General features: G+C 36.0%; 1 protein-coding gene across 7 annotated transcripts in view; it reads right to left on the bottom strand.

Annotated features, from left to right (window-relative positions):
• RNF17 (ring finger protein 17) overlaps positions 1–23,417 on the bottom strand; it is a 111,787-nt gene that overhangs the window by 6,664 nt on the left and 81,706 nt on the right. For 4 of the 7 annotated variants that reach the window (XM_017656923.3, XM_073222544.1, XM_073222496.1 and 1 more), the window contains 10 exons: positions 17,123–17,242; positions 16,095–16,175; positions 13,785–13,910; positions 12,625–12,678; positions 9,388–9,504; positions 8,039–8,198; positions 5,463–5,598; positions 3,542–3,731; positions 2,295–2,394; positions 301–1,825 (listed from right to left, as the gene is read on the bottom strand). In XM_017656923.3, coding sequence (XP_017512412.3) covers positions 2,296–2,394; positions 3,542–3,731; positions 5,463–5,598; positions 8,039–8,198; positions 9,388–9,504; positions 12,625–12,678; positions 13,785–13,910; positions 16,095–16,175; positions 17,123–17,242 — 1,083 coding nt within the window. In that variant the 3' untranslated portion in view covers positions 301–1,825; position 2,295. Of the gene's footprint in view, positions 1–300; positions 1,826–2,288; positions 2,395–3,541; positions 3,732–5,462; positions 5,599–8,038; positions 8,199–8,223; positions 9,322–9,387; positions 9,505–12,624; positions 12,679–13,784; positions 13,911–16,094; positions 16,176–17,122; positions 17,243–23,417 lie in introns of those variants that run through there. The other 3 variants (XM_017656924.3, XR_012125456.1, XM_017656927.3) reach the window with 3 other exon arrangements.

Below are 23,417 nucleotides of genomic sequence, written 5' to 3'. Positions count from 1 at the left end.
AATGCGCAGGGACAGCCTTCATTTTAATTTACCTACCCTGTCTTTCTACAGCTAAATGCATGACTAACGAAAACAATGTTACTTTGTTATAAACTGTATAGACTGTAAAAATAGTAAGTGGGTACTTCTCTTAAGGATAGATGCTTATAAAAACCAGTAAGTACAATAAATAAAATAGCACAAAGATTTTCACCAGTACATCAGCCATAGAACAAGGGCTTAATTAAATTTACTCAAGGAGTGATAATTTCTCCAGTCAGAATGTTAGTATATTCAACTACTATTAAAGCATTTTATCTACTGTAGAGGTTCTTTAATTGTGATATAAAATGGGAAGCATGAACAGTAAGTGACTACAAATATAGGTGAAACAATAGGACAGACAAAAGAGTTCTGTGAGTACGCAATCTCATAGGAGAAAGCACTTGTAACAAAGGTTACTATAAACTGGTCAAAATGGGACACTTGAGAATGGAGGGTGCATAGCTGGTGTTAACTGATCAACCACAGGTGCCTTGATGTGCATACCTGTAAGACAGACTGTAGGTCACAGAAGACAAGCTGTCCTTGAAGGAAGGACACTTACATGTAACATAGTAATTATAGATTGGTCAAGTCACTTACTGCAGTAATGAGAACAGTGTTGGCAATGACTCAATTTAAAGAAAAAAGCTAAATATATCAATTCCAGGTGATTTAAGAACTGAATATGAAAAATGTTTAAAACTTCTCAAAGAAAATGAGTTACATATACTACCTGTTGACAGAGAAGGATTTTTAAGTGAGATACAGCACAAACCTTAAAAGGCTGATAAATGAGTGGTCTGTCCAAAGATACCACAAAAGAGAAAAGCCACAGACTAGAAGATACTTGACAAAGGATTAATATTCAGAATAAAGATTCCTAGAAATCAGTAAGATAATTACAAACAACTCAATAGAAAAGTGGATAAAGGATATGAACAAGCAAACAGGTGACCAAGACTTCTAAGCCCATGAATGTACACTGAAGTAATGAGACACATTTTTATATTAGTATCACATACTGGGAAGTATTGGTCTGGCCTCACCATGTGTTGGCAAGGAACACAGACTGCTGATGGTGAGTAAACTGGTAATACCACTTTTGGAAAGCATTGATCCCATGACCTAGTAAATTCCATTACTAAGTATACATACAGAAAACCACTCAGATGTACACAGGGTCCTACAGAAGAGTATTTGTAATTGAGAAAAAACAACAACTAAGTATCTCTCAACAGAATTAACCATGTGCACAGATGAATGTACAGTGAAAGGGAATTAGAGCCGCACACACCAACATGGATAACCAGGATAAATAAAGCAGTGAGGAAATAAAATTGTGTGGTACTGTACACACTTAAAATACTCAGCAATGCTTGTCTTATTTATGGCTGCTTTCATACACAGTAAAACTGTGAAGACCTACATAAGAATCATGAACCTCAAAGTCACCATAGTGTTCAGCTCTCCTCGGGGAGAATGACGGGAAGAGCACCCGGGGCCTTTGCTAGTACTGACAGTATCCTATTATGTAAGTTGAATATACATTAGTTATAAGATGAAGGGAACATTTTTTCATGTACCTAAAATATCTGATTTGAAATCATAGTAAAATAAAACATTTTAAAGCAAATATTTATTAACATTTTTCAAACAGTTCTAAAAATTCAACATGTAAGCAAAGAAAAAAAAAGGCCAGCAGTTTGCAGAACACATTAAGAAAAAGAAAAATAAGCCTGAAATGGTCACGTATGACAGAAAACTTTCTTCTGGGATGCTATAGATGTCCTGCACTGTATACCTGAAAAATAAAATGTGTGTTATTTTAAACCTTTGCTTATGTTCAACTCTAGATACTGAATCATTAGTAGGTTTATGTAAGCAGATACAGAGTGAGCTGGTTACCCAAGTACTTTCAATAACTTTGTTAGGATATTGATTGTTCAGTAGTGTTACATGCTTAAATTACTTAGAATGCCCATTTCCTTCTGCTCTTCTGCCTATCTCCTTAACTGTCTGGTACTATGAATATTCATGACAGCCACGCCAAACATTCTTACAGATATGGAGCCTCTGATTCTCCTACTCAGTAGGTGAGAAGGGCCTACGAAGAAGTCTAGGAGACACATTCTTGTCAAGCTTTGTTGTCATTCCTCTGAGAAACCAAAGAAAAGCTGAAAGGTTTATGGGCAGTTCAGCACTGATCCTGGCTGTAAGCCACACACGCCCTGCGCTGCCTGTACTGGCGAACAAGCAGTCGGGACACTTACGTCATTCATCTCGGTCTGCGAGCCCCATTTCTACTAAGGACATATGAACGGGATGCTGTTTATCTTCATATAATGTCACTATTTGTTCTGGTGCCTGAGCCTAAAATTAAAACACAACAACATCTTTACTTTCTCTTCTACATCTGGCCTCCGTCACATAGGAGGGAAAAGGCATTCTCTTTAAGTTTATTTACAATTTATACTCTAATTTCAAAAGGTATTTGTGATGATCTAAATCCCATTCTTCCCATTCTTATACTTTATTTAAAATGTTAACTCCTCCCTGCAGTTTTCCTAGATTAGGCTAATGGATTTTAACACTACCATTCCTGTTAAAATTCATTTATATTCTACATATAAAGCATTTATATCTTTATGCCTAAATTTGGAAGGGAGGTTAACCAGAAGTCATAAACACATTCTTTTAGTAAAATTTTCCAATTTTAAAACACTGTGCATTAAGTAAAACGTAGGTGCAGGCTAGATATTGCCAGTGGGCTATCCCTTTGTGATATGCTAAGCCTCTAAAGAAAAGTATATTTATACTAAACACTATCTAGAGTTCTTATTTGAACCTATTTTTGTTTTTTTTAAAGAGATCCCTCTAATACAATTAATGAAAAAGCTTGTCCCTGCAATTACCTGTCTTTGAACAAGTGAAACCAGGGACTTACTTGAACCTTTTGATATAGGTTCTACTGCATTAAATCAAAGTTAGTAAAATTCAAGGCTTTCTATGACTTTGACCAGAACTCCCATTCTGGTCTTTTCTACTTTTAGATTACAGCTTAATGTCACTTTCCTGTCCCGCTTCAGTAAATGCCTGAATTACTCACTTGAGTGGCTACTAAGGAGCTCAAACACCATATCCTGATCTTTCCAGATGGAAAAAATCATTCCTCCTTGTCCCTCCCCACACCTCCCACCCCAGCCCCTGCCAAGTTCTCTTGTAAGTACTTCATCCTGCCTCATTAATTACTGGTTTCCCTCATTAACTTGTAAGTTCTTTGATTACAGGATCCTCATCTTAATAATTTTTATCTTACTCATTACATCACTGATAAGTCCTTGAAGGGCTAACAGTGTTTTGAAAACATTAAGACATTATTTTAACAAGCCTTAAAATTAATCCTATAGTTTATAGAAGCTTTAGTTAAAGCATGTTTGCACAGGTAGAAAGCACTTTAGAAAGTTAATACCCTCAAAATGGCTTCTAAAGTTATTTTGGCTAATTAAGATGCACTCACCATGGAAGAAGCATAAAGTTGTTTTCCCTGAAGACAGTCTATCATGGCCCACAATGCTTCCATGCTCCACTGGGGACAATATGGTATTCTTGTCTTTCCTGAATCTCTTAAAGGAGGTTTAAACCCTGCCAAGAGAACCTTTATGGCTCGGGCTGGATACTGCATAAGGTGAAGAGGAATTTGACACAGTCTGTTAAAAGAAATGGTTAAAATGTTAAGAATATCACAATTTAAGTTCTCTCTAATAGCTAAAACTGCAAAACCTAGGGAAAAGTTTATGATAGTGGATTTGGCAATGATTTCTTGGATTTGATACCAAAATCATGGCAATGGAAGAAAAAAACTGGACTACATCAAAATTAAAAACTGCAAAGGATACAGTCAACAGAGTAAAAAGGCCGCCTTTAGAATGAAAGAAAATACACATTTCTCCAGAGAAGATAGGGCCAATAGGCACATGAAAAGATTCTCGACATCATTGATCACTAGGGAAATAAAAGGAGGCCACAAAGAGATAGGACCTCACATCCACTAGGGCAGCTACTGTAAGAAAACACGGACTGGTGAGGATAGAGACCAGACCCTCCCGCACTTGGTGGGAATGAAAATGGTACAGCCACTGTGGAAACTGTTTTGTTGTTCCTCCAAATGGTAAAACTACAGTGAACTATGACCCTGCCCAAAAGAACTGAAAGATGACAAAGAAATATCTGGACACCCATGTTCATCACAGCATTACAACAGCAAAAGGCAGAATCAAATGGGTAAGTGTATAAACACAATGTGGTATCTACTACATGGAAAAGGAAGGAAATTAGACCTGTGCTACAAAATGGATGAACCTGTAGGACACTACGCAATATGAAGTAAGCCAGTCACAAAGGGACAAACAATACTGTTAGGATTCTACTTACATGAGATACCTGTAACAGTCAAATCACAGACAGAACATAGAACGGTGGTTGCCAGGGGCTATATGAGGGGGAATGGTAAATTGTTTAATGGGTACAATTTCAGTTTTGCAAAATGAAAAGAGTTCTGAAGACTGGTGACACAACAGTGTATAGTTAACGCCACTTAGCTGTACATTTAAAATCTGTTAAGATGGGAAATTTCAGGACACGTCTACCCACAATTTTTTTTTAAGTACAAAAAAAATCAAAAGCGATGGCAAGGACATGGAAAAAATGGAACCCTTGAGCATTGCTGGTAGGGTGTACAATGGTACAGCTGCTGTGGAAAAGTTTGGCAGTTCTTCAAAAAGTTAAACATAGAATGACCCTACGATCCAGTAATTCCACTCCTAGATGTATATACACCCCAACAACTGAACCCAGGGACTCAAATAGCTACCTGCACATCAATGTTATGGCAGCTTTATTCAAAATAGCAAAAAGATGGAAACAACCCAAGTGTCTATCAACATGAATAAACAAAATTTGGTATATACATACAATGGCATATTGAGCCATAAAAATAATGAAGTTCTGATATGTTATAATTGGATGAACCCTAAAAATATTCTAACAAATCAGACACAAAAGGACAAATATTTTATGACTACTTACATGAGGTACCAAAACCAGGCAGATTCACAGGGACAGAACAAAGGCTGCCAGGGGCAGGGAGAGGGAATGGGATGTCACTATTTAATGAGGGCAGAATTTCTGTTTGGGATGATAACAAAGTCCTGAAAATGGACAGTGGCAATGGTTGCACAACACCGTTAATGCCAGTTAACTGCATACTTAAAAATGGCTAAAGCGGTAAATTTTGTATATATTTTACCACAAAGAAACTTTCAGATTAAAAAAACCCTATTACATAAACAGCTTTAGCCTTTTTTCCTTTTAAAAGAGGCAAAATCTTTCTAATTGCTAAAAACCCTAAGAATACTAGTTCAACTAAATTTTTTTTTGACCTGTTTATTGTCAGCTTTTCAGTTGATCCGTAGTCAACAAATTGTACCAGGACAGTTAGAGGATTAAATTCTTTAATGGAAACAATCTTTGCTCTATACCATAAGCCATCAACATATTCTGCAAGGCAAGGCATTTCTGGAAAGACAGAAAAAGGGAAAAATCATATTGCCTTTTATTTTCTTAAAAATACAGAACAGTATGAAGAAAACGTAAGTACCACATACCCATCATTCAGAATTAAACTCTCAACATTTGGCCATTCTGCTCTTTTTTCTGTTTATAATTCATAGACCTAGTTTTTCCTAAGAATTCAGCTCTGAAGCAAGGCACTTACCCACTCCAGTTCTAGTTCTACTGACCCCCCTCCTTAGACTCTCCCAATCTCTCCACTCGGGCTGTCATCTTCCGCAAAGGATAATAAAATGGTTTCTGCTATTCCTGCTTGCAATTTTGTCCTCTAATCCATTATCTAGAAAATTTTTAGTTAAATTTTATGAATTCAGTTATTCTCTTGCTTAAAAAGTCTTCAATAGCATCCTGTCTGTGCTACCAAGCCCTTAGCACTACAAGTTACAGAATTGTTCACAGTATAACCCCAACAATTTCCTATCACATATCCTCAATGTGTTACTGAATTACTTGAGCACCGACTTTAGTTCATGGCTGTTCCCCATATTCAGAATGTCCCCCTGTGCCCTTTTTATGATAAACATCTACTCTTTCAAAGATCAGCTCCAACACGAACTTTGTAAAGCCCCGACTACTCCTGATGACTGTTCTGTGACCCTAAGGCATTATATAAGCACACACTTTAACATAAGCTGGTGTGCTCATACTGTACATGGTTTGCAAGTCCCTTTTCTGCTAGCCCAATAATTCTCATGTGCAGACCTGTAGTTTGTATTCCTAACATTGTACCTGGTACAAGCAACTGTTCAGTAAAAAAACTTGCTAATGAGTGCTAGGCTAAAGTAAAATTCTGGAAAAATTAGTATAGTATGTAATTTCCTTCATACACTTTATTATTTCAGAGTAGATGCAATATACTTGAGATTCCTATCTTGTTCTACTGCCACTCCCCTCTTTATGTTCTGTTCTGTTCTCCTCTACATGAAACATGTAGTTGTGGGCAAGTGGTATTTAAATACTACATAACTCCTAATGTACAAAGATTTCTTATTTCAAACAATTTTTATTAAGGAGTTGTAAACAACTTCTTAAGTATATAGAGGTTATCAGTAGAACAGTAAGAATCTCATCTAATAGAGCTGTTCTGTAACAACTGATGGAATCACTGTTAACAGTCCCTTCCAACTTTTACCACTTCCAGCCTTAAAAACATGGCTGAAGTTTCATCTCAAAATAGAATGTAAAAAAAAAACCTGGTTGTTATGTGTCAATGTAAGTTTAACCCACAAAACAACTCTTTAGTAGTCGCTTGTCTATGAATCAACTTGTGCATATGCACACTGATAAACCTTTATTGAAAAAATACCTGCAGAAAAAAGCACAAATAATATATGTATAGTTTCATGAATTATTCCATCATGCACAGATTTTGTGACTTCCCTTGAGACATATTACAATGGGGAATTTTTCCTTCCAGACTATAAATCTGAGTTTACAAAAAGAGAAAATCATGGTGAATTTATTCTTTCACTCATTCAACAAATATTTATGAGCACCTACTTGTGTAAGGTGCCCTTCTAATGGCTGGTGACACAGCAGTACAAAGTGTTTCTGTTCACAGTGCAGCTTTAAAAGGAGAGTAGGAGAGATGGAGAATAATGGGGCAGGGGAAGGTGGCAGGCTTGCCACTTTAGGGAGGGGGTTCAGGGAAGACATGCAGTGGGACAGCTGAGCAGAGACCCACACTGCTATGCAGTCTGGGGTAAGTGTTCCAGGCAGAGGGAACAGCGATGTCACCCAAGCATGGGACACAACTAATTAAGATCTCACTGAGTAAAGTCACATAAGACATGAGGCTGATGTTTTCCTTTGCATTAGCATATCCTCTGATATGTACAAAACCAAGAATAAATACATCTCTATATATCACGTACTGAGAAGAATGTACAGATGCCAATCTTGGTTTTCAGGGATTGTCAACACCAGTAACTAGGCGCATCTTCCTCACAGTATAATCGTAAACATGGGTAAGAACAGATTAGAAAGAAAAAAGGATAACAGGATTTGGCCTATCCTGACATGACACTATCACGGCTCCCCTGCCCCCACTCCAAAATTATCAGTTTGGGTGGCTTGTAATTAAAATTACTGTCATTTAGGTTTGAAGGACAACTCTGATATTTTGTGCTAGTGGCAAAACCTCAAGCTAGGAAAAATCCCTTTTATACAGTCAGTGTTCCAGTGCAGCCTGAGTTTTGGACAGTGAGAGCACCCCAATGCAGTTCCTTACCTTCTCTAAGTTCACTTACCCAGAAGTAGGAAAAGAGACAATGCATATAGTGTGATAAAATGCCAATCAACATTAGAAATAACCCAAATTCATGAGCCATTAGCACAAAGCAACAGTTAATACGAGCACCACTTTACTCAAAACACGGCAGTCTACCTGTCCTAAAGTCGGTCAGACGGAATGTCTCCACGTCCTTATTAAACCGCTGCAGGGCTTCCTCCAGGCTCTCAGAGTCCCAGCCAACCCCACTGTCGTCTGTGTCACTGCGCTGGCTGAACAGATTATAGTTTTCTACAGAATCAAGGCAAATGTACACCTAAGTGGGGGGAAGGGAAGGAAAATGGTTAAAATTCTGTAATTTTTAGTATTCATTTATATAGACAAAAAAATTATAGAGGCAGTCAGCTAAAATCACGCGGAGGTGTTACAGCTGCCAATGCCGCTCCTATGACCCCTTGCAGAATTCCTTTCCCACATCAACCCGAGTTGGTCTTTGTGCCAAGGGACAGAAGTACCAATATGTGGCTGCTGAGATCAGATCACCAGACCTGTGGCCTCTCTTGGCTGTGCTCTATATTGCTATATGAGCCTATGTGATCAGGAAAATATGCAGCCGTTTATGAGGCCAACTGAGAGGCCCACGTCATGGATCTAAGCACTCTAGGGGATACCCCATGGGAGTCTTTTTGGAAGTCTGCAGAGCCCTCCCCCACCCCAACATCTTGATTGCAACTTCTTGAGAGATCCTGAGCCAGTACTTAACTAAGCAGCCCCTGGATTCCTGAATCTCACGTGTGTTGTTTCAGGCTGCTAAGCTTGGGGTAATTTGTTACACAGCAAAATATTAAGAATTGCACTACTCTTCTAATGAAATTACAGAGCAAAGTCTACTCCTGCCTCTGCAAGAATGGTTTACTGTGTAAAACAGCTGAAGGAAATGCTGGTACTACTTAATTTGTCATTTCTTTCTTTCTTGTTAGCCAAGGACACATAACTGAATTTCCTTTAGTGCGCTTATTCATTCAACCAATATTTATTGAGTGCCTGCTATGCATCAGGCAGTATTCCAGGTTCTGGGAACACATTAATGATCAAAATAGACAAAGTTGCATCCTGGCAGAAGAAGCAGACAAAGCAGCACAGTGTGTCAGGTGATAAATGGAAAAAGAGTGGGGTGAAGAGCATCTACAGTTCAGTGTGGGAAGAGGATAGGGGAATGAGCTGTTCAAAATTTCATAGGTAGAAATAGTTCCAGCTTAAAAATACAAATACCTTATATAAACATAACAAAGAAACAAACACCGGGAACCCAGCCGTGCCTTATTAACAATACTTGCCTTATTAACAAATGTCTGAAGAGGAAATTACAGGGTGGGCAAAACAGGTCACTAATTTTCAATTATTTAAAATCAGGAAGATGGAAATGTGGAGAGCCAATCCTACAGTTAAAGACCAAAATTGTTTATTATGTTTTTAAGCAACAACTTATCATTTAGATTACATACTTCATCAGGTGAGATGACATGTTTAACTTGAACAGCATAGAGTTCTCTTGGGGGAGGCAGAGATGAAGGCAAATAAGGTGGTAAAAGAGGAGTCTCCGTTTCAGACAAAAGCAATTCCTAAAACACCACAAATAAATGCAAATTTCAGAATGACTATTAAAGAAATCCACATTATCAAAATTCATTACACTGACAATATTTTCAATTAGCAGAAAGCAAGCTCTCTTAGATACAGAATACCACAAAAGGATTTTCAGTATGACCAAAATGTGATGAGTGAAGATCTTTAGTATTTTTGTCCCCCCAGCTAGAATTTGTGCAAAGGAACCCATATAGGAATGTTTATTTGTTTGTACATATTTACATATACACAGAGAATTCTGGGAAAATGACTAACAAATAGTTTCCAGTAAGAGCCACTGCTTATGGGGACAGGGGTGTCTGAGGTGTAGGATGGGGGGGGACTTTCTTCCTTTTCACATTTCTGTAGTATTTCATTTATTTTTAGAATAAGTACATATTTCATTATAAAAACTAAACTGATATATGAAAAGCCAAAAAGTGAAAGTCATCATAAAAGTGTGCTCTCAAACTTTATAAAAGCACAAGAAGTAGTTCTGTGATTCCCAAGAGGATCACAGCAGTTAGTGGTTGTTAAAAGCAAAGCTATACTAAAATGGGGGTGGTTTTTCTTTTAGAAAGTTTCAAAACGTTCTTTAATATGGGAATTAGCATAAAAAGTAAAAGTATCACATGCAAATTTGTAGATTAATTTATTACTACTATTTAACATTTCCAAACTGGTGGCAAAACAAAACAAAGTGTATTTGAACTACTTAGTAGAGTTCAGCAAAAAGTGACTACCCATTGTTGAATTTTATTGATTTGTTACAAAGCACTTTACAATAAACATGCTATTTTTATAACCATAAGAATGAAATTCTACTAGATGATCAACCTTTTACTTATTAAAACTCTTACTTCCTGCACCAAAAAGCACAAGTGAGAAAGAAAAAATATATATTGGACTTCATCAAGATTAAAAATTTTGGTGCTTCCAAAGACACCACCAAGAAAATGAAAAGACAACCCACAGAATGGGAGACATATCTGTAAATCATGTATTTAGTCAGGGACTTGCATTCAGAATATATAAAGAACTCTGACAACTCAATAATAAAAACACAACACAACTAAAAATGGGCAATAGACTTTTTTCATTCTTTTTTATTTTCATTTTCTATTGATTCTAGTTTTACTGAAATGTAATTGACACGCTTTATCACCTTTTATAGTTGCAGATGTGTTACATATAGTTCTGATGTGAACATTCAAGATCTACTCTCTTAGCAACTTTCAAATATACAATACTGTGTTGTTATGCATAGTCACCATGTGATACATTATATCCCCAGGACTTACTTATGATTGGAAGTGTGTACCTTTTGACTGCCTTCACCCTTTTCTCCTACCCACCCCCAACTCCTTACCCTGGCAATCACCAATCTGTGCTCAGTTTTGTTTACATTCCACATATTAGTAAGGTCATACAGTATTTGTTTTTCTCTGACTTATTTCACTTAGTATAATGCCTTCGAGGTCTATCCATGTTGTTACAAATGGCAGGATTTCCTTTTCTAAGGCTGAATATTCCATGTGTTGACACACACAAACATCTGTATACATTCATCCATCAATGGACAGTTTTTTTCACCTCTTTGATATTGTAAATAATGCTGGAATGAACATGGGGGTGCAGATATCTTTTCAAGATGGTGATTTCATTTCCTTCGGATATATACCCATAGGTGAAACTGCTGGATCATATGATAGTTCTACTTCAAAATTTTTTGAGAGACCTCCATACTGTTTTCCACAGTGGCTGTACTAGTTTACAATCCCACCAACAGTGCGCAAGGGCTCCCTTTTCTCCACATCCTCACCAGCACTTACTATCTCCTGTCTTTTGAGTAACACTCATTCTAACAGGTGTAAGGTGGTATCTCATGGTGTTTTTGATTTGCATTTTCTTGATGATTAGTGATACTGAGCACCTTTTTACATACCTGCTGGATAGATATATGTCTTCTTTGGAAAAATGTTTATTCAATTCCTCTGCTGATTTTTTAAATCAGATTTTTTTTTTTGCTGTTGAGTCGTATGAATTCTTTATATATTTTGGATATTAATGCCTTACCAGATACATGATTTACAAATATTTCCTCCCATTTTGTAGGGTTGCCTTTTTATTTTGTGACTATTCCCTTTGCTGTGCAGAAGTTTTTAGTTTGATGTAGTTTCAGTTGTTTATTTTAATTTTCATTGCTTTTGTTTTTGGTGCCAAATCCTCAGAAGAGGATTTGAACAGAGATTTCTCCAAAGAAAATATACAAATAGCCAAAGAACACATGAAAAGATGCTCATCATTAGGGAAATACAAATCAAAAATCACAAAGAGATACTATTTTACACCTATTCTAAAATGGCTGGGAAAAAAAAATCACATAACAAATGCTGGTGAGGATTTGAGGAAAATGGAAATTCACTCATTCCTAGTATGAAAGTAAAATGGTGCAACCCCTTTGAAAACAGTCTTGTAGCTCCTTAAAATGGTAAACAGTTACCATGCCTCAGTAGTTTCACTCTGTGTCATAACCCAAGAGAAGTTAAAATAGACATCCATATAAAAACTTGTACATGAATATTCAGTTTTATTCACAATGGCAAAACAGTGAAAACAACCCACCAGTCCATCAACTGGTGAATGAACACAATGTGGTACAGCCACACAACGGAAGACTATTTAGCAATGAAAAGGACACATACTGTAACATGAATGAACCTTGAAAACTTGCCAGTGAAAGAATCCAGTCATAAAGGGCTATGTATTATATGGTCCCAGTTATATAAAATGTCCAAAATAGGCAAATCCATACAGACAGAAGATGAGTGGTTTTCAGGAAACTGGGGGAGGGGAGAATGGGAAGTGACTGCTGTTGGTATGTAGTTTCTGCTTGGGGTGATAAAATTGTTATTGAATTAAGTAGCTGTGATGATTGCACAACTCTGTGAATATGCTGAAAACCACTGAACTGTATACTTAGAAAGGTAATTTTATGGTATGTAAACTGTATCTCAATAAAGCTGTTATGAGAGAAAATGCTTTCTTTCTGATCTTGTATTAGATCTTTATATTGAAGTGTCCAAAGTTTCCAAAATATTTGGATTGAAACTTACCTCAAACCTTATTTCCCAACTTTCCTCCTCATACTTTTTGTAATCTGTTGGTTTCTGAAATAATATAGTATTATTAATGAATAAAACCACCTTTAATTACATATAATAGTTTTAAGGTTCTTTTCACATTTCTCACAAAAAAACACATGCAAGTCCTTATTGGCATGACTTAGTTATTTCAGGTTACTTATGGGAAAATCTAATGTTCTGAGTTATCTTAATATTGCAACAATAAGAATCCTCAAAATTATGCTAAAAGCACACCAATGGTAATTAGTTTTTTTAAGAGAGTAGGAGCTGTGGGAGCTTTTCCTTTTAAATGTTCACACTGAAGAGTACAACTGGAAGAGACAAAGTAGTCTTTATAAAATCAATTAAATAGATGGGACACCTTTTATGCAAACACATGGGGCACACACATACACCCCTCTGCTCAAAAGGAAAAGCTAGCAGTGAGGATCACATGTACGAAGTAGTATCGTAATTTCTGTTTGAGAAAAGAAAGTAATTTTCTATACTGAACTGAACACAACGTTGGCCATGTAATAAATATTTAAAAACATAACAAGTGAAAGTTTGGAGATAAATATACCTTGCTATATACAATATTAATATTATTTACGATACCCTATTTCTATATTTATGGCAACTAGCAATGTGAAATCATATTTATAATAGGCTAACTATGTTTTTTAAAATATTAAAAACAGAAGCACCAGGCAACTGGAAAAGGTGCTTAAAATCTCGTTATGAGTTTCCTATAATAAGGCAAAATTGGGGAACTGTTTTAATGTCAAATAAAAGGAAAACACATTTTATGGGAAGAGAGTCCTTTTCTGGCAGTGGAATTCTAAGATTTTATAATTCACATTTCTATTCTTGAATAACATTGGATAACATATGGGCTTTTCAATAAGTTTGAAGGTAAACAAATATTAATTGAATCTTAATGCAATTATAAGTGTTGGTTAGGAAATTTATAAAGCATGATATAGTGTATTGCTTTCTCAGTAAAGAATTTACAAATTCTCTAGACTGTCTTAACATATCAGAAATGTAGAACCATTAAGACTTGAGGTGTAAAATAAAATATGACATTTTATTGAGAATGTTTTTCTATAGTTTAAATTTTTATAGAAAATAGAAAACAGTTCACTTACTTCTTTCACTATCTCTTCAGAATGTTCAGAAGTACAATACTTATGGTGTGCCATAAAATAAGAAAGTGACATTCCATCAAAATAGAGATGAATAGATAATTTCCCCCATGGATTGTTAGGTAATTCCTATTTAAGTTCAATAAAGAAGATTATTACTATAAAAACAAAGTTTGAAGATTAAAATTTTATAATCACCAAATATGAAATTACATTTTTGACAATCACATTATTACTGGTTTGACTGGTGACTCATTTCATAAAATTTACTTCCTGGTATTTGGGCAGGTTTTGAGGTATAATTAATTCTACTATGGTTCATGTAAAATATATTTAGGTTTCCATAAGGCAGAGAGATTTCTAGTTACTAGGAAATAATTTACTACACATTACCTTAAGATGATACTAGTAACTTATAAAAGTAGAAGGAGAAGGAAAAGGTATGTTCAGGGGTAAAGAAATAGTTTCATTAAAAATCCAAAACTTGTAGGAATCAGAAGAAATTAGTAACCATCTATAAGGAGTTATGATAATGGCTTTCAAACTCCTAAGTCCATTCATAATTATTAGGTACTGCGCTATACTTACCAGCTGTGTATACAGCTAATAAGATGATCACTTCTCATCATTTCCACTTGCTGCCACCTTAGTTTGAACTCATATCTCTATTGAGTTACTGAGTTGTATTGCCTTCCATCAGATCTCCCTGCTGCTTTCTTTTTCTACTATCCAGTTTTTACCAGTGCAGTAGAATGAAAATACTGGAAGTAAGGTCAGACCATGGTACTCCTTTGCTCAACCCCTCAAAAGGCTGCCTGTGCCAGATGACAGCTGAAGCTCCCCAACTCTCCCCATTTCCAAGTTTTCTGTGTCATTTCTTCGGCCCAGCTTTCGAGTTCTCCGCACCGTTCTCCCGGTAGCTGCACAGTGTCCTCTCGCCATTTTAAAGTCTTTACTCAAATCTCATCTTTGCAGTGAGGTCTTTCCTGAGCACTGTAATTTAAAATGCTCCTCCTCGTCTACTCTACCCCACCCTATTAGCCCTTCCCAGTTCATTGTTTCCTAACACTTACTGCTATCTAATAATATACCATATATTCTATGTTTTTAATTTTTTTGCCATCACTAAATGGAAGCTCACTGAAGGCAGGAATTCCTGACTATTCAGTTCATTGCTACAACACTGGCCTAGAGCCCAGCACATGTGAGGCACTCAGTATTTCTTAGTAGTATAAAAGGTCAGAGAAGCGCATTCAGGGAAGGTTTGGTATGGCAATAAGTGCTGCATGGTGTGCACATGGCAGCCTCTGGTATACTACAAACTGTCCTGGGTTAAGCTAAGCAGCAGAGAAAGCTACTTTGATAAACGAAGACATTTTGATCTCTACCTTGCTCCCATGACCTTACACAGCAACTGAGCAACCAGAGAGAGGCTCTTGGCACTAACACAGCAACCTTAAAACATCTCTACTTTTTCAGAGGGTCTGTGGCCCTTTTGGGATCTTTAGCATCCCATCATCACCTTTCAGACAGAAATACTTTCCTTACAGTCTGTATTTTTCTACTGGGATGCTCAAATATGGCTACAGATTAATCTTATTACCTCATTGCTCAGAAACCTCCAGGGGGTTCCCACTGAGCAACTCTACCTCTCTTAAGTCCTGTTCACAAACCACTTGTCCTCACAAAACCTCTATTATTCTAGCCAGTTATACACTCTTTCCTGAAAACATGTCACACCTGCTTCTGTCTCTCTGCCTACTCGTGCGCTCCGTTTCCACGGTCAGGAGGACTTCACCATCTCTTCTTCAAGGGCTACCTCGATTCTCCCTGTGTCTAAGTTCCTAATACACTGGCTCTGTTTACCAGTCACTTGGCTCTCAGTGTGTTACTTTGCAGTGTGCACATTTTAGGGTTCTGTCTTGTATCTAGCTGTTCCACTAACTAGATAAGGTCTTTGAGGACAGAGATTACCTGCACTTACCACAGTGCTACATGAACAGTGCCATCCTAGAAACTAGTACATGTATTTAGATACCTCTCCAATTCTTCAATACTGCTCTCTGTATTAAAATAAACTGTTAACAAAGAACCTTCAAACGTATTGACTTTAAAGCTTATGAAAGTTCTCGGGAACTTGCTGAAAATTAGGCATCAAAGCAGTAACTATTTTCTGTAACTATTTTCTTCCCTGAATTTATGATCCCATAGGAACACTACTCAACATAAAAAATATCCCTCAAACTATGTTTCCTATAACACTTCATGGCAAATACTTAAATCATTTAAATATATGCTTTAAATATAAATTACCACAATGTGAATTTCCACCTCTCTCTTTGAAAGCAGTTCCTGAAGGAGTTCTATTGCATCTGGTTGCCAAACATTCCCAACCTATTTGGGATTAATAAATTCAGATTCTTTCATACTTTCACAAAATAAGACAGAGCAGGAAGCAAATGAAGATATACAAAAGTAGTCATAAACAGATAACACTAGACAGTAGTACAAAACATAGTTTTCAGAGAATATCATGAGTATATTATAAAAATGATCTGAATAAACTAACAATTTGAGCCCCTCCCCACAATACTCAATTAAAGCATCTTATGCTTAAAAAATATAAACCTACATTAAAAACAAAGCATCATAAAATTTTTTTTAAAAGACTAATATGCCAACATAGTGCTAGGATAATGCCTACAGTATGTTTTTACCAAGGAGCTGTGACTGTTATGTTTTACGTTAAGAGGTTCATATGGCAAACAACTGGGGCCTCCTGCCAACAGCCCACAAGGAGCCTCAGCTGCCTGCCAAAGCCACGTGAGAGCCACTCAGAGGCCAGTCATCTCGATCCCATTTCTGGTGGACGCCTTGACAGCAGCATCGCTAGTGACCCTGAGAAAAAGCCCCTGGGCTGAGCTGCTCCAACCCGAGCCACAGTAACTACTAGAGAAAAAAAGTTTATTGTTGATTTACACTATTAAGTTTTAGCTTAATTTGTTATGCAGCAAGCATTAATAAATATACCATTCTATTGATTACCAGGTTCCAAATTGTTGAAATTTTACTTGAAGGAGTAACTAAATTTTTGCAATCTTACATCTTCCAGTCTATGAAGGCATTATGACTCTTCATTTATTCAGTTGTTTTTTATATCCTTCAGTGTAAATTTGTAGTTTTCTCCACAAAGCATCTTTAGCTGCCTTATTTAGTTTATTTCTAAGTATTTTACTACTTTCACTGCAACTGAAAGGGATTTCATTTTACCTTCTAAGTTCTAGAAAATTATAGCTAAAAACCTTTAAAATTAATCACCCCACAAATTACTGTTTACTCACAGGTATGGTATTATAGAGTTGACAAGGAATACAAAACTGGGGTATCTCGGGATATAGCAAAATAGGGTAAAGATGGCACTGTGGGATCTTCTCAGTGAATCCATGATCTAGATACTGAACCTGAAAGAGGAAATGATATTTATAATTAAAATGTGCTACTAAAAACTAGGGGACAGAATAGACTCCCTGGTATCAAAAAAAACCAAACCAGACATCCTAGAAAGTATCTAAATCTGGATTTGAAAAATCTCCAGAAAAAGACAACACTGCATTCAGTCATCCCATAGTAATCATTGTCAACAGATTTTCTTACACATAAAGCTTTTTTTTAAAAAAACTTTGTCTGTTATATTTACAAATTCCTTGAGAATAATCCTTTTGTTGAAAATGATTTTTAAGTTGTATTTATTTATTTTTCCAAGTATTTTAGAAGCTCTAATTCACACTTAATAATGGACCATACTGGGTTATATTCTTATTGTTGAATTTCAGGAGTTATTTTGGATAATAGACCTTTATCAGATGAGTCTTTTGCAAATATTTTCTCCCAGTGTGGGGCTTGTCTTCTCACTCTCTTGACATTGTCTTTCACAAAGAAGTTTTTAATTCAAATGAAGTCTCCCTTATTCCTTATTTCTTTCCTGTGTCATGTCTTTGATCCACTAAAAAGGAACTGCCACACCTGAACTCACTGAGGTTTTCTGTGCAATCTTCTAGGAGTTTTGCAGTTTTGTGTTTTACAATAGTGTCTGTGATCTATTTTGAGTGAATTTTTGTGAAGGATGTAAAGTGTGTCTGGATTCATTTTTTTGCATGTGGACATCCACTTGTTCCAGTACCTTTTTTTGAAAAGAATCTTTGCTACATTGCACTGCCTTTGATCCCTTGTCAAAGATTGGTTGGCTATATTTATGTGAATCTGTTTCTGGGCTATTCTGTTCCAATGATCCATTTCCTTATTGTTTCACCAATCCCACAATGTCTCAATTATTATAACTTTATACTAAGTCTTGAAGTCTGGAGGCATGAATCCTCTAGCTTTGTTCTTCTCATTTAATACTGTGTGGGCTACTTTGGATCTTTTGCTTATACATATAAGCTTTAAAATCAGTTTATCAATATCCACAAAATAACTTGCCAAGATTCTGACTGGGACTGCAGTGAATATATAAATCAAGTTGTTATTCTGACAATGCTGAGCCCTCCTATCCATGAACATGGACTCTCTCCACTTATTTTGATCATAATTTTTGTAGTTTTCCTCATATAGATCTTGGACATATTTAGATTTACACCTAAGTATTTTGTTTTGGGAGTTGCTAATGTAAATGGCATTGTGTTTTTTATTTCAAATTCTACTTGTTCATTGCTGGTGTATAGGAAAGTGATTGACTTCTGTATACCAACTTTCTATCCTACAATTTTGCTGTAATTGTTTAGTTCCAAAAGTTTTGTCAATTCTTTCACATTTTTCTCATAGATGAACTGTTATCTGTGAACAGTTATATTTCCTCCTTCCTAATCTGTGTACCTTTTACAGTTGGCCCCTGAACAACATGGGTTTGAACCATGCAGGTCCACTTACATGATTTTTTTCAAGTAACATATTGGAAAACTTTTTGGAGGGTTGTGACAATTTGAAAAAAAATTTTCTCTAGCTTACTTTATTTTAGAATACAGCCTATCAGTATAACACAGAGAAGACAAGTAGTGACTCTAGAGTGTCTTACTACCCTGATGGACAGTGACTGCAATGGGGTGTGTGTGTAGGACTTGATAATACAGGTGAATGTAATAACCACAATGCTGTTTATGTGAAACCTTCCTAAGATTATCTATCAATGATACCTTAATAAAAAAATAGCCTATAATACATGTAACATACAAAATACATGTTAACTGTTTATATCATCACTAAGACTTCTGGTCAACAGTAGACAATTAGTAGTTAAGAATTTGGAGAGTCAAAAGTGGGCACCCCAATTCCCACATTATTCAAAGGTCAACTGTATTTCCTTTTTTCTTACATCTTGTTGCACTTTGATGTTCGAAAAGGAGCGGTGAAAGAAGACATCTTGCCTTCTTCTTGCTCTTAGTGGCAATGCTTGAGGGTCTCACCGTTATGATGTTAGCTCTAAGATTTTGTAGATGATCTTTATCAAGTTGAGGAAATTTCCTTTTCTTCCTAGTTTACTAAGAGGTTTTAGCATGAGTATTAGATTCTCTCAAATGCTTTTTCTGCATCTTTTGATATGGTCATGTGATTCTTTTTTAGCTTGTTGATGTGGATGTTAATTGATTTTCAAATGTTGAATCAGCTTTGTATACTTGAGATAAATGATTTAGTCATGATGTATAATCGTTTTTATACATTGTTGGATTTGATTTGCTAACATTTTGTAAAGAATTTTTACATCTATGCTGCTGAGGATACCGGTCTGTAGTTTTCTTGTAATGTCTTTGTTGTTTTTGGTATTATGGTGATGCTGGCCTCATACAAGTTAGAAGTATTCCGTTTCTATCTTCTGAGAGATATTGTAGAGAACAGGTAAAATAACTTCCTTAAATGTTTTATAGAATTCATCAGTGAACCTATCTGGTCCTAGTACTTTTGTTTTGGAAGGTTATCAATTATTCAATTCAATAGATATAGACCTATTCAGATGGTCTATTTCTTCTTGTGTGGATTTTGGCAGATTGTGTCATATAAGGAATTGGTCCATTCCATCTAGGTTATCAAGTTTGTGGGTTTAGAGATGTTCGTATTCCTTTATTATCTTGTAATGTGCATAGGATCTGTAATTATATTCTACCATTTATGATACTAGTAATTTGTGTCCTTTCTCTTTTTTCTTAGCCTGGCAAGAGACTTTTTAATTGTATTAATCTTTTCAATGAACCAGCTTTTAATCTCATAGATTTGCTTTCTTGATTTTTTGTTTTCAATTTCACTGATCTCTGCTTTAATTCTTCTTTTCTTCTGCTACTTTGGATTTTTTTCTTTTTCTAGCATTCTAAGCTGGAAACATAGATAATGGATTTTAGATTTTTATTTTCTAATATGCACTCAATGCTATGATTTTCCCTTTTTGCATTGCTTTTGTTGCATCTCACAAATTTGGTAAGTTTACATTTTTATTTAGTTCAAAATATCTTTAAATTTCTCTTGAGATTTATTCCTTAATGACCAATATGCTATTTAGAAGTTTGTTGTTAAATCTCCATGTATTTGGGGATTTGCCAGTTATGTGTTACTGATTTCTAGTTTAATTTCATTCTGGTCTGACGATACTGATTTCTTTTCTTTTCAATTTAAGGTGTGACTTATGGCTTGTACTGTGGTCCACCTTGGTGACTGTTTCATGTGAGCTTGAGAAGAATGTGTATTCTGCTATTTGATAAAACAGTATGTACATGCCAATTATATCCAGTTGATTGATGGTGTTTTTGAATTCAACTATATTCTTTTTGATTTTCTGCCTGCTCAATCTGTCCAGCTCTGCAAAAGGGGTGTTGAGTTCTCCAGCTATGACAGTGGGCACACCTATTTCTACTTGAAGTTCTATTAGTTTTTGTTACATGTAGTTTGACTTTCTGTTGTTAGGCACATACACATTAAGGGCTATTATGTCTTCTTGGAAAATAAGCTCCTTTATCATTATGTAATGCCCTTATTCCTGATAACTGTCCTTGCTTTGAAGTCTGCTCTGTCTGAAATTATTATAGCTTCTGCTTTCTTTTAATTAGTGTTAATATGGAATATTTTTCTTTGTCAATTTACTTCTAACCTTCATGTATTTTTTATTAAGGTATCATTGATATACACTCTTATGAAGGTTTCACAAGAAAAACAATGTGGTTATTACATTCATCCTTATTGTCATTACTCCCCCCATACCCCATTGCAGTCACTGACCATCAGTGTAATAAGATGCCAGAGTCCCTATTTGTCTTCTCTGAGCTATAGGGTCTTCCCCATGACCCCCCACACACCATGTGTACCAATCATGATACTCCACAATCCCCTTCTCCCTCCCTCCCCACCTGCCCTCCCCCACCCCTCCCCTTTGGTAACCACTAGTCCCTTCTTGGAGTCTGAGTCTGCTGCTATACTGTTCATGCAGTTCTGCTTTGTCATTATACTCCACAAATGAGGGAAATCATTTGGTATTTCTCTTTCTCTGCCTGACTTATTTCATTAAGCAGAATATCCTCTAGCTCCATTCATGTTGTTGCAAATCATTCATGCTGTTGCAAATGGTAGGATTTGCTTTTTTCTTATGGCTGAATAGTATTCCATTGTATATATGTACCACACCTTCTTTATCCATTCATCTACTGATGGACACTTAGGTTGCTTCCATTTCTTGGCTATTGTAAATAGTGCTGCGATAGACATACGGGTGCATATGTCTTTTTGAATCTGAGAAGATGTTTTCTTTGGGTAAATTCCTAGGAGTGAAATTCCCAGGTCAAATGTATTTCTAGTTTTTTGAGGAACCTCCGTATTGCTTTCCCCAATGGTTGAACTAGTTTACATTCCCACGAGCAGTGTAGGGGTGTTCCCCTTTCTCCACATCCATGCCAGCATTTGTTGTTCCTAGTCTTTTCTATGTTGGCCATCCTAACTGGTGTGAGGTGACATCTCACAGTGGTTAATTTGCATTTCCCTGATAATTAGCAATGTGAAGCATCTTTTCATGTGCCTGTTGGCCATCTGAATTTCTTTGTAGAAGTGTCTGTTCATATCCTCTGCCCATTTTTTAATAGGGTTATTTGCTTTCTGGGTGTTGAGGCGTGTGAGTTCTTTATGTATTTTGGATGTTAACCCCATGTCGGATATGTCATTTACAAATATATTCTCCCATACCGTACAATGCCTTTTTGTTTTGCTGATGGTGTCCTTTGCTGTACAGAAGCTTTTTAGCATGATGTAGTCCCATTTGTTCATTTTTTATTTGTTTCCTTGCCTGAGGAGATGAGTTCAGGAAAGAGTTGTTCCTGTTTATATTAAAGAGATTTTTGTCTATATTTTCTTCTAAGAGTTTTATGATTTCATGACTTACATTCAGGTCTTTGATCCATTTTGAGTTTACTTTTGTGTATGGGGTTAGACAATAATCCAGTTTCATTCTCTTGCACGTAGCTCTCCAGACATGTATTTTTATACAGCATAGTGTTGGGTGTTGTTTTTTGACCCATTCTGACAGTATCTTTTAATTGGTACATTCAGACCATTGATTTTCAAAGTGATTACTGATATAGTTGGAGTAGCATCTAACATATTTGTTACTGTTTTCTATTTGTTGCTCTTTCTTCTTTTTATTTTTCACTATTATTCTGCCTTGTGGCTCTAACTAAGCATTTTATATTCCATTTTCTCTTTCTTAGCGTATCAGTTGTACTTTTAAAAAAACTTGTTTAGTGGTTACTCTACAGCTTGCTAAAATACACAGTTACAATGAACCCAAATCCACTTTCAAATAACACTATACCACTATTTGGGTAGTGAATACCTTATAACAACAAAATAATCCTATTTTTTCCTTTCCACCACTTGTATCATTGTCATTCATTTCACTAATATATAAGCATACTTAAGCATATAATGTATGATACACACAAAAGCATATGTAGTTGAATAAATTACTTTGAACTATTATCTGTGAGATCACTGAGAAAAATATATTTCATCTCCACTTATTCCTTCTTTCTTTTTATGTAGATCTGAGTTTCTGACCTGTATTATTTTCCTTCTGTCTAAAGAGTCTCTTTCAACATTTCTTGAAAGGCAAGGCTACTACCAACAAGTTCTCTCAATTTTTCTCTTAGACATTATTTATCCTTCAGTTTTGAAAAATGATTTCAGAGTACAGAATCCCAGGCTGGTGAGTTTTCCTCCAATTTTAACTTTTTCAATCCACTGTTTTCCTGCTTGAAAGGCTTCTGGGAAGTTGGGTGAAATTCTTATCTTTGTTTCTCGAAAGGTGAGGTGTTTTTTCCTCACTTCAGTATTTTTTCTATAACTTTGGTTTTTTGTACTTTGATATTACACACCCAGGTGTAGTTTTTGGGTTTTGCTTTTTTGCATTTATACTCTGGTGTTCTCTGAACTCCTGGGCCTGTGGTTGGTGTCTGACATTAATTTGGGGAAAATTCTGTCATAATTGTTTCAAATATTTCTTCTGATTCCTCTCTTTCTTCTCCTTCTAGTATTCCCACTATTTGTATGCTATGCCTTTTGTAGCTGTCTCACAGCTCTTGAGTATTTGGTTCTGGTTTTTTTTTTTTCAGT

Source organism: Manis javanica, chromosome 1 (assembly GCF_040802235.1).
Source record: "Manis javanica isolate MJ-LG chromosome 1, MJ_LKY, whole genome shotgun sequence".
NCBI lineage: Eukaryota > Metazoa > Chordata > Mammalia > Pholidota > Manidae > Manis > Manis javanica.
The sequence above is the reverse complement of the archived record's forward strand: the minus strand, read 5'-3'. Positions and strand labels throughout refer to the sequence as shown.